At 37.8% G+C, this 12,656-nt stretch overlaps 1 protein-coding gene across 4 annotated transcripts in view; it reads left to right on the top strand.

Moving 5' to 3' along the window:
- The window catches only part of GRIK1 (glutamate ionotropic receptor kainate type subunit 1), a 206,250-nt gene that overhangs the window by 145,357 nt on the left and 48,237 nt on the right, over nt 1-12,656 (top strand). For 2 of the 4 annotated variants that reach the window (XM_060770448.2, XM_060770449.2), the window contains exons 8-9: nt 6,039-6,146; nt 10,100-10,144. In XM_060770448.2, the coding sequence (XP_060626431.2) occupies nt 6,039-6,146; nt 10,100-10,144 (153 nt within the window). The remainder of the gene's footprint in view (nt 1-6,038; nt 6,147-10,099; nt 10,145-12,656) is intronic. The other 2 variants (XM_060770450.2, XM_060770451.2) reach the window with 1 other exon arrangement.

Genomic DNA, 12,656 nt, shown 5'->3' with positions numbered 1-12,656 from the left:
CAAATTGACACAGCACTACTGAGATCGGCACTTGATAAGTCATTTCAAAAGATGATTTTAGAGTCTGGAGAGATATGTAAAGGGAGGATGACATTATTTATTTATTTAGTTACTTGTGACATTTCTACCCCTCTTTTCTCTAGCCTGGAGATGACTCAAGGTGACATACAAGCAGCATTGGAGTTTAGGAGTTCAAGATGGAAACAGCAGGCTTTATGGCCACACTAAAGTGCTAGTACCACCTGCATGTGTATACACACTCACACGCACATTTCCTCCTTCTATCTATTGTCCCACCTATCTGTGCACATCGACCCAAGGCTTACAGTGTATGTTTACAGATGAATTTGAGCTCAGAAACAATAAGAGTTAAGTGTAGTTTGCAAAGCATACATTACAAGGACTATATATTATTTCTCTATTTTGGACTGAGTGAAGTATCTGGAATATTTCCATTTTCATATGTGTGTGTGTGTGTGTGTGTGTGTTAGATCCCTAGGAGGGTCACATCTCCTCTTAGACTGTGAACCAGTTGGTATCTCTCAACTTGACATATCCATAGCCCAATATTAAAGATCTTCCAGAAAATAGTACTTTATCTTAAGGAGTAGTTGTGTGCCTTAAAGTCATTTTTACTATGATGACCCTATGTCATGAGGGGTTCAGGTGCTTAGAGTGTGTGATTTGCCCAAGGTCTGCCAATGGGTATCCATGGCTGAATGGGGAATTGTAGTTGTAGTCCAATGTTCAACTCACTACAAGCAATTAATTAAGGACATACTTAAAGCCCCACTGTAATGGCTCAATACCCTAAATAGAAGGGTAGTCTTTGTCTTACTTTTAAGCTTGGATCCTATTTTACCACATTGCAAAAAGAGGTTCTACCCATATCATCTGCAAATATTTGATAGGGTTAAAATGTTTTCATACAGAATGTCTTTGCGTGAGAAAGTTTCATTAGAATTGCCAACTATTTCCATTTATTTCACTTGAAGCTGGATATTTATGGGTGATCTGATCATTATCTTTGGTTGGCAATTAAGGGGTAATATTGATTTCCAATATTATATGAACAATACATCAGAGAAAGTGAAATAATGATCTTAGTCAGTGGTACAGTGTTTTTTTTGTGTGTGTGTTTTTTAGTGAGAATTGCATTTGATTACTTTTGAGATCAATATACGCCCATATTTGATTTGATTTTTTTTTTCAGGCTCATAGCCATATTAGAAAATTTCAGGTTTTACGGCAATGACTATTTTGATATCAATTCTTGCACCAATTTTGATACGATGCTCACATAATACAATTGTGAATATGTGAACCTATAGTCAAATCATAGGTGGCTACTGACCATCAGATTAAGATAAATGAAAACCCTCTTCTTGTTAGAAATGGTTGAAACTTTTGTTTGCTCATCATTTTGATATGGGCTTATATAAATGAATAAATAATTTTGAGGCAGTTTTGCCCAAAATCAACAAAAATGATGTATTATATTAAAAGCACCCATATACACACACATACATTTTGAAATGCCCACGAGATTCAGAAGCACATAGTGTTATGGAATCATGGGAGTTGTACAAGATCCTTAGCCTTCTTTGCCAAAGTGTGCTGTTGTCTCATGAAACCATAACTCTCAGGATTCCATAGCACTGAGCCATGACAGTTAGGCCTGTGTCAAAACTGTTTTCATTTTTACAGTTTAGAGCCAGACATAGCTTGTCTAATAAGTGGATTGCATACATTGCTAAAATGCTCATGACAATTGAGCATTTTAGGTTATGGCAATGGCCTCACTTTTTCTTTTATAACTGAAGACTCAAATTTGGAATTATTTTTGATGCATCATTTCAGCAAGCTGTTCGGGCAACTATCCCATTTCCCCTTCTTCTTCATATTCCTATGCCTATTACCAATGATCTGAGCAAAGTTTTGTATGCAGCAGAATGAGCCAAATAGAATTTATGCAGGGTATGTGTGCGTGCCTTTGTATCTTTGTATATTGGGAGGAATGTTGTACAATTGTACAGTTTATTTTTTTTATTTACTATATTTATATCCCTCCCTTCTTGACCCCAAAGTGGACTTAAGGTGGCTCAAAGAAGTCTTGACCTGATTGAGTTAACTCAATCAAGTCTCTATCTGACTGTGCAACTATCTTTGGACCTCTTCATATGGGGCAAAAATGCCCTGTTTTACCACTTTATTTCACGGCTTGAATGCATGGCAGGCCCTATCCACTTTCTTCCCAAAGTGGAGGTGCCTAAAGGCACTTTGCCATCCACCATGGGGAGGAAGGTGTAATTTGGGTAGCTCCAACAGAGCTATCCTCACTTTCCTCCCTAAATTGCCACCCTCTCTACCATTTGATGGGGGGAAGGAAAGGGTGTTATCCTTTCCCATACCCACCATATGATGAGGGAGGGCACGTGGGGTGCCATGAGCCCCCCACACACATGCCTTCCCTTTCAAAATGGCATGGCCTAAAAGAGCCCTGTGACAAGATATTTTGACTTGCCTGCTGCTCTTATGAATCAACTCTGGTCCCAGCTACACTGCCCTATAAAATCCAGATTATCTACTTTAAACTGGATTATATGGAAATGTAAACTCATATAATCTATTTCAAAGTAGATAATGTGAATCTGCTTTGATAAACCAGATTTTATGGCCGTGTTGATTCAGCTTCTGTTCAACTCGACCCATTTGCAACTGATATTGAATGCAGAATAGCTATTAACTATATGTGATACTGTATAATCAAAGCATGTGAAAAGTAATTGTCATTGGAAAGGGAAATCTAGTTAAAGTGTTCACTGTGTCTATTCATAAATGAGAGCTCAACTCAGGATGTTACAAGGAGATGAAGGCAGCACAAAAAAAAAACCCTGCAAGAAACAAATGTTCATCAAGTACTATTTATGCAGTATATTTTAGTGTTTAAAATGTTCTCTTGAATAGGAAATCCAAATGATCCAATCGACTGTTTAGTTCGGTTTGCATTCATTAATAGAACAGGGTAGAAGGGATGGAAGACAGTGCTTTGATCAATGATTTACATGAGAAGGAGTGAGAAGCATGTATGAAAAAAAGAGAAACATGAGTGAGAGAAATGACCATTTAGCAGAGAGGACATAAAAAGGAGACACATGGAGCTGCATAAGACAAAGAGGAGCACCTGTATGAGAAGGCATGCTTCAGGAGGGAGAATGCACATTGAAATAAAATATTTTTAAATCAAAAAGTCAACAGAAAGAAATAAAGAAAGAAATGAATATGCACTCCTGAGGTATCGAGTGACCACCACAGTGAAAACATTGTTTCTGATATTCAGCAAGATAACCACTTTGACTTGTGTAGAGCAGAGCTTTGGATGCCAATTGTAAAGACTGGACACTACATGTGTGTGCAAGATGTCCATCAGAAAGTTAGAATACAATCATTTACTAATTTTCTTTGTAGCAGTAAAAGTGACAGAATGATTTACTGCACCTATATATACCAACGTAAAGGTATACAAGCATCTTATTTTTTATGGAGAGTGTGGTTTGATGTAAAGTATAAATGCAAGTATAATTCTAGAACAACTGTGTGGGTTCCTTCTGATGGCCAAATGAAACAGACTATCAACTGAAAATTGATTCTCTAGTAGGGCCATTGGGGAATGGCTATTCAACGAGAAGCTGTAAGCTAACTACCATTTATGCTTTTGAAAAGTCTATTTTGTGTTTCTTAAATCACTGCAGACTTCTTATAAATTTTGCCCTACTTCACTTAACACCAAAGATGTACTGTTAATGCAACAGAAAATCTGTAGGCGTAGTGTGATTATGATTGCGGTGCACATGATGATATTCATTTCAGTGGACTGAGTCCTAAAGCCTAGATTAAACAAGAAGAGAGATTAATCATACTCCTGTCAGTTCTGTATTCAAAACCCCGTTAGACGATGGGTCTATGTAATAAAATTGATGAAGAAAATTAAAAGAACAGCTGAAATAACCTGTGGTTTTACACGTATAAAGCAAATGCTGCATTGCTCTGTATCATAAGCCTTTGCTATATTATCCGGCTACTAATTTGATAAAGGAGCAGCTAAATAAAAACAAGTGAAAAAGGTGCCATACAAAAAGCTCATGATACATTGCCAAACAAAAGCCATAAGGAGGAAGGGAGGGAGAGTGTAAAAAAAGGAAGATAGCAGCACCTTTAAGATTAACTGTTTTTAATTTTATCGTGAGCTTTTATGGCTACAAACCACTTCTTTAGATACAGTACAATGTGACATCTAAGCTTCAGGATATAAACCATATTTACACAATTGTGGGATGGAATGTAATAGTGTCCAAAATTTGCAAAAGGGTGTGTAAAGTGATACATGTCTTTCAAGATTTTATTGTTGAGGTGTGAAAGCCTCCCTTGATGGGGAATTCTAGAGCCAAAGAGCAGCCACCCAGGCTCCTTCTACACTGCCATATATCAATCAGATTATCTGCTATGAACTTGATAATATGACAATGTAGACTCATATAATCCAGTTCATAGCAGATAATGTGGATTATCTGGTTTGCTAATCTGGATAATATGTCAGTGTAGAAGGGGCCTCAGAAAGCTCTAAACTGAATGGAGAAGTGGCAGATTAACCTTTTCCCCACTCTACCTAGTCCTTTATCTTACATGTGGGAGACCCCAGTGGTGCAATGGGTTAAACCCTTGTGTTGGCAGGACTGAAGACCAAGAAGTTGCTGGTTCGAATTCGGAGAGTGTGGATGAGCTCCCTCTGTCAGCTCCAGCTCCCCATGCAGGGACATGATAGAAGACTCCCACAAGGATGATAAAACATCAAAACATCTGGACATCCCCTGGGCAAAATCCTTGTAGACAGCCAATTCTCTCAAACCAGAAGTGACTTGTAGTTTCTCAAGTTGCTCCTGACATTAAAAAAAACCTCACATGCATTGCTCATAGCAAAGGTCTACTGACATAGGTCACACTTTTATGTCCACAGTTCAGGGAAAGTGTCATAGGTACACTCCAAAAGTTACCAAAACCCGGTAATCTTTTTATATATAGATTTGGCATAAAATTAGAACAGGGGACAGTAGATTTCCATTCCATATATTTGTTTTGTTTTTTAAACACAACTCAAGTTTCAAAAGTAGCTGACCATCTGGCATGATCATGTGGGGGTGGGTGGGGGTGTTACTCAAGAAGCACATTTCCAAATTCATGCTGGGTATACAGATCTGTAGAAATATTACATGTGATAAAGATAGAGGCATTTGAACATTGCATTTGAACTTAGAATGGTAAATTATATTGATTTGTGAAACTAATGAAGACAATAATCCTTTATTGCATATGGAAATGATACAGAATAAATACATCTTCCATTCAATGAGTAGAACAAGATTTGGATGCAGCTTCAACTTGAACAGTAAAAATATGAGACTGGAAAGATGTTCAGTCAAGAGTATATTTTTGTGGATATCAAGATACTATTATTGGTTATTTATTCATTATACCATTAGTAAAATTAAAGTGAAAACTTTTTATGATGCTAGGTTATGGATGTTTTGTTGCCTTGTAAAAGAATTGTGTTAATATAGAATCATAGAGTTGGAAGAGGCCACATGGCCATCCAGTCCAAACCCCCTGCTATTCAGGAGTAATCATTACTATTCATTTTAGTGATTCAGAGTCAGTGCAAAGGATTGTGGTAAAACGAGCATAAATGACAGCTCCAAATACTTTGTGGCTTTGTGAAGCATTGTTTGGAGTTTGTTGAAGAGTCTGCCATGAGAATACTCTCCATATACTCTTCTATAATGTTATTGTATAACCACTGATAAAACAGCCGAGAAAGAAAAGTATAAAACCAAAGAAGAGTGCTTTATTCAGAGTGTTTTCAAAAGTGATTATAACAAGAAAGGGAGATTATGAAGCAATTATTTTTGATGGGATTGCAAAAGTCGAGGCTAAGCATTAAACTGAAGTTAATCACCTCTATCTTTCTTTCTCTCTATCTCCAGGCTCGTTGGGATGGTTTGACAGGGAGAATTACGATTAACAAAACAGATGGCTTAAGAAAGGATTTTGATTTGGACATCATTAGCCTCAAGGAGGAAGGAACAGAAAAGGTAACCCGTTTGCTACCACTGTGCTCATGCTGTGAGCCAGACGGTACAGTCAACAAGACTGTGGATCTTTGAAGGAGGGATTTAGAAGGTGCAGTGAACTAATGCTGAGCATAAACCATCTATAACTTATCCTTTTTGAACAGTCTCATAGAAATGACTGTGTGCTATACAAGAACACATCCCTGTTTGTATGTATCTTTCTTTAATGTCAGTGGGATTTGTTAAGTTAAAGTCCTAGTGGTTCCCCACTTTGCTTCCCCACTTTGCTTATAATTTGCTGTCATCCTGTTAGGCATCTGTAATATCATAACTTAGTCTTATTACCTTATAACTGCTTTTTCTTCATATTCATGATCATGGCATTATCATGATATCCATAAACGATCCTGCAATCTATCTTAAAATCCAGGCAGGTTCTGTGGGGTTCTGCAGTTCTGGCAAGTCGGATACTGCAAGGTGATGTGACCAGCCCTCTCTTGCCAGTGAATGATAATGCAAGAACAAAAGGAAAGTCCCCTGTTGGGTCCCATTGCAACACTTGAATGCACTGCTGGTGGAAGGGGGCTGGTCACAACATGATGTAATACTGCATTGGCCATGACCACAGAGCTCCATTATTTGGGAGAGCTGGCATGGGTCAGAAGGTGGAGCATAGCTACAATTCCTCTGACGCAGTAGCTTGGGACACATTTTAGAAGTTGGTATTTTTTTTAACCTCATCTAGACCAAATTTTGTACTTGGTAAAATAAATCCATTCTAATTAGAAAATCTGAGGAATGGCATGCTGAAATGAATGCTGAAATGTCAATTCCCCTATTCTATTTTACCAAAAAATTGCAAAAATGCTCCAGACATGTTAATCAACTATTTTACTTCCTGCTTTGTCTTCCTTGCCAAATACCTAACGAAAATAATTAATTAAAGTTTTTTTTCAGATCACATGACTTCACTAATGTTCATACACTTTGTTGGATGATGGTTATTATTTGTACTATAGTTCAGAAATTCTAGTAATAGGCCCACCTTAGGATCACCATGACTCTAAAATGACAGATTGACCAAATAGTAAAATATATATGCAGACTTAAATCTCTATACAAGCCAAGACCAAACAAGATCCAACACTGGACACAGCAAAATCCAGCAGAAATGGGAATTCTCCCCTTCCAGCTACATTCGCCATGTATCCAAAAATTGAGAGGCAGATAGGACAGTATCCAAAGAAGTAGGGAGCTTGTGCTGACTTTCAAAGATGTGGTCTGTATTGGGGAATGCAAGGGGAGAGTTCTGTCAACTATATGTTGATGATTAAGATTAGATTGAATTTGTAAACTTGAGTTGGGAGGCCAAATGTGTGGGTCTACCTTTCTATGTAAAAGTGAGCATAACTCAAGACAGGCCATTCATTTCTGGTGTCACAATTTAATGTGGCAGAGGACAAAATACACTCAGATGAAAATCTGTTCTTTAATAGATATAGAAACAAATGCTAGGCACAACTGATCTGACTGACTTCCTAAGGAGAAGTACTTGCTTGCATTGGGAGTCTTTGCAGCAGGATTGCTTTATGCTACTTAACAAGATACCAGAATTGTTCATCCCTTGCAAATGGCCCTACCTTGCATATCTACATTGCAAACATGTTGCATCTGGAACACTTTAGGTACAGGTAAATATTACTCAGTTATAGCAAAAGCAAGCAAACAAACAAATCTGATTATGGTGTGATGTGTGATTACAATATTTCATCAGAGTAACATCATTATGTACCCATTAATCAAAGAGCTAACCCATTGCAGGTAACAATGGCACATGCAATCTGTTACTTCCAAGTTCTACATCTGATTATGTAGGCAAGTGGAGAAATTTATCAGCCAAATTGGTTGAAGATCTCCCATTTTTATGGTAACTTGTAACCCAAGCGTAGGAATTGTATAGTCTGTGAGGACCCTTCCAGACAGGTCCAAAATGTGGGACCTGTCTTGCTTTTACCTGAGGTGTCCAAACAGGTAAAAGTGAATTAATGCAGAGAAACTGAGTTTTCCCAGTTTATTCAGCATTAAATAAACACTTGGAAAGATCTGGACCTTAAGCTAAGGTCCAGATCTTTGCAGATGTGGGCCCTGTGTGGATTGATTCCTGGGACTGCTTCCACAGTCCTGGGGGTCAATCCTCAGACCTTCCTGGTTCCCCCTCCCCCCAGATCCCCATTTTCCCCAAAATAAACTTACCGGAGGGGTCTGCCAGCAGTGCAAGCAACTCTGTAGAGTTCTCCTGATGCTTGAAAATGACACATCAGGAGTTGGGAGCAGTAAGGATGGATTTACTTCCTCCCCCACCTTCTGAGGCATCATTTTCAAGCATCTGGAATACTCTACGGAGGGACCTGCGCTGTCGGCAGGCCCCTCGGTAAGTTTTTTTGGGGGGGGGGAGGGGCCACCCCCCAAGGGAAAGCCTGGGGTTGTGGGAGGGGGTGGGGATTGAAACCCACTTACTCTTGGGTTTAGGTAAGTGTAGATGGGCCCTGAGTCTCCGAGGTGATCCTGACCTCACTCTCTTGCCTTGCTCTCATTTGGTTCGAGCTAGGTGATTTAAGCTTTCAGAATGGCATGCTCCTAGAAACGGTTTTGTTATTCCCAGTGTAAACAGCATCTGACAATGACAAAATGTTGCCTGCAGTGATGGCATGTGGCACTCTAGGCTTCAAATCATATCCTTTCCTGAACATTATTATTCCTTGTGAGGGCTCAGGGCAGAGGAATCCCCATAAATCAGGGGATGGGAAAACTGTAGCTCCAATGTTGTTTTTGTGGTTTCTAGGAAACCTCTCAGACACGCATCTGTTGAATTTTATTTTTAGTCAAAATTCATCCCCCCATGCCATGTCCCGTCACCTTTAGTTAAAAATTCATGGTCCATAAAAGTAAAAAAGAGATAAACAATTAAAAAAACAGATTAAGAGGTGCTAGTGTAACTTCTCTGGGAATACAGCTCCAGAGTCTGAGGGAAGCTACTAAGAATATTCTCTGCCATGTTCCCACCAGATGTACCCATGAGTGTGGTATGGTATAGCGAATGGCCAGTAATCTCCCCAGTAATCTCTAGGCCTAGGCAGGGGAATACAGTTATTAATACTAAGAAATGCAGGACAGACCTCTCTAGGTTCTCTTCATGCACAGTTACTGCTTTTGAACAAGAGAAACTCATGGACTCTATATTCAGCACATGCAGCTTTTGGGAAGCTCTTGAATTAGACATCACACCCATGTGAAAAGGTCAGGCACAGTCATACGTTATCTAGACAGGTATGAGAATCCTATAAACAACAGAGCTGTTATCCAGGTCCTTTGTTACATAAACTAAAGCATATATAATATGGCTAGTTTAGGATTGTTCCTTGTCCCATCCTACCAACCCTATATCTATTAAGAGCAATAGAAAAATATTATCATGGAAATGTATTAATCTTTTCATTAGAGGCCCCAAAGCTACTAAAATGGTATGAACTGTTGTTATTATTCTAGTCAAGACATTCTGTTACAGTGCAGGCCAGATAAAGGATTCATAACCTTTTTATTTTCCTGTGGACTATAGACTATTCTTGTATTTCAGAAAAGATGCAACTACTTGTATTGTTGTCTGTAATAAAATGTGCATTATATAGCGTTCTGAGAGAATACATACTGGAAAAAACCTGATGTACAATGTACTAATGTACTAATCTAAGGAAATTTATATTGTAGATAAATAAAAAGGCAGTATTATTAATAATTAAATACACTAACATTTAATACTTGTGCTACCAATCACTAAACACAATCCTGCAAAAACTGATTCAATAAATTCAAGGATTTAAATGGAAATACTAAGGCTGTAGAGTGCAACATGGATTTGCTTTTCATATTTAATGAAGACCTTTTTGTGTTTTTCTTTTGTTCTTTTCTAAATTAAGGCTGCTGGTGAAGTTACTAATCATTTATATAAAGTTTGGAAGAAGGTTTGTATGTAGATAGATGATGTCAGAACCTGCTGGGTTGAGTCTCCCAAAACTCATCCTTGGGGTTTTGACAAATGATCTCAAATTGCAGTTTAGAGACAATGAAACACTGTCTTAAAATGTGCTTTGCTGTATAGAATAGATTTTTGATGAACCACTGTTTTTTTATCTATCCCTGTGGAGGCATTTATAGCTCACTGAACTCATACTGGAGTTTTACTACAAAATTGACTTGTGGATTAGTTCTGTATGAAACAGATTCTAGTTTAGAGTACAATGCAGTATCAACGTCTCAAATCCCTATATGATCTGCATTAAATCTTACAATGTAGGATGGTATGTATGGAATTTTCTGCATGATAAAATTTATTTATTTATTTTATTTATTTGATGCACTTATTAACCGCCATTCTCAGCCCATTAGGGCGACTCATAAAATTTCCTTTTATTTCCAAAATATCCAAATTATTATAAAATAATAATGCCCTTTACATATCTTAGGGCTCATCTATATGAGCCAAATAACCTCTATTCACCATAAGTTGGAGCCTGGCTGCTCCCACAACATTCTTGGAGTTACAGTGAGTATTATGGAAAAAACTTAGTTTATCCCTGTTTTAAGAAAAAAGCAGGGGATGCTTCAGAATTTGCATTAAACTCCAGAGAAACCCTGTGGCTTTGATGCAGTGTTGTCAACAGGATTTGGTATGATTTGGACTGGTCCACTATTCACAAACCCCACAGCTGTCATTCCCATTCCCCCTATAAAAACCACAATTTTCTAATTGAATTTCCATCATAATACTTATTTCCTCTTTCTGTATGTGTAAGATATTGCACTCATATTAGACACACAATACAGATATTGGTTTCTAGCATTCTGATTACTTTTTCCCCCTAACAAGAGCTGATCTTGGAAAAATTACCTTTTGGACTACATTTCCAAATCCAACGACTATGCTGGCTGGGATATTCTGGAAGTTATAGTTCAAAAAGGTAACTTTAAAGTAGTAATGAAAGGCAAATTTAAGTGACACTAATTGCAGTGCTTGCAAAAGTTACTTTCTAAACGAGTGGTTCTCAACCAGCAGGTCCCCAGGTGTTTTAGCCAACAACTCCCAGAAATCCCAGCCAGTTTACCAGATTTAAGAATTTCTGGGAGTTGAAGGCCAAAACATCTGGGGATCCACAGGTTGATAACTACTGTTCTAAACTATAGATCGATGTTCCTTTTAAAAAAAAAGAGCTTAGAAGGGTATCTTCCAGGAGTACTGCAGTTGTGTATTCTTGTATGGCAGGGGATTGTGCAATGGCCCTTGCAGCCCCTTTCAATTCTAAGATTGTATGGTTCTATGAAAACCTACAATCTCTCAACCAGCATTAAGAAGAAGGATATTGTGGTAGTACAAATGAGATATTTTCCCCAAGCCTTGCCGATTGTATGCCCTGTCATTAAAGATTTATGACTATTCAATTAAATAGAAATGGTGAATGGAAAATCTAGCATAGTTCTAAAACACACAAAATAATTTTTCTGCTCTTGTAGAGCAATTGATAACAATCTGTGTCCTTATGTTCAGGATTCTGGCTTTAAAAATTCTGGGGAAAATGTTTAAAATCAGGAAACAATGTTGGGTTTATATTTTCCTCTTGGCACACTGCAGTTAATTTAAAGCTTCCCAACACTTTTATTATAACCCAAATGAAATCTTTAATTTGAGAGAGATAGAGCCAACAAAGTAGTAACAACTGTGATGAACAGAGTGACACTGCCTGACATATTATAGCCTATTTAGAGGGTGTTTTACTTTATAGACAGTTTAAACTATGTTAAATTGGTTTAATCCAAATTCCAGTGAAATTAGAAAATGCAATGGAAAACAAGTTGTTTGAAATTGTCTCTAAACTGCAATAAATATCATCGGTTTACCCTGGTGATGTGGTACCTTGATCTCATTCCTTCAGTGCCCTTCTGGCTTCTTTCATCCCTGTCAAGTTGACCTACACTGCCATTTCCCAATGTTATTGTACACATTTATTCTGTATATGTTGTGCTTGTGTTGTACCTTGTGTTGTATAAATGTTTTTCAATATCTCATTGCCAAAAATGTCAATGACAACATGTCTTTGTTGTGCAATTTAGTATGTATTTACACAATCTTAAGTTTCATTGAGTCAAATGGGGCTTACTCTCAAGCAAGTTGGTATAGGTATAGGATTGAAATATAGGAAATATACAGCTTTATAGGTGTGTATTCTAAGACTTAGTGAGATCTTTGGTCTCAGCATATAAGATGATAAGGCTGCAAAACTATATACGAGAAGTCTTCTGAGGATGGGGATTGTATTTTCTATGCTCTCGTACAAATGAGAAAGCTTTGCTACTAACACTTAATTCCCTAAAGTTACATGTGTATTACCTTATATCAGTGCTACTCAATGTGATGGTCTGTTAATGGCTGTCACTCTCCAAGCCCTCCGCTACCAGTCCCTGGATAACTTCCAGGAAAGA

The sequence above is a fragment of the Anolis sagrei genome, chromosome 3 (assembly GCF_037176765.1).
Source record: "Anolis sagrei isolate rAnoSag1 chromosome 3, rAnoSag1.mat, whole genome shotgun sequence".
Taxonomy (NCBI): Eukaryota; Metazoa; Chordata; class Lepidosauria; order Squamata; family Dactyloidae; genus Anolis; species Anolis sagrei.
This window is presented reverse-complemented; position numbering and strand designations above follow the sequence as displayed.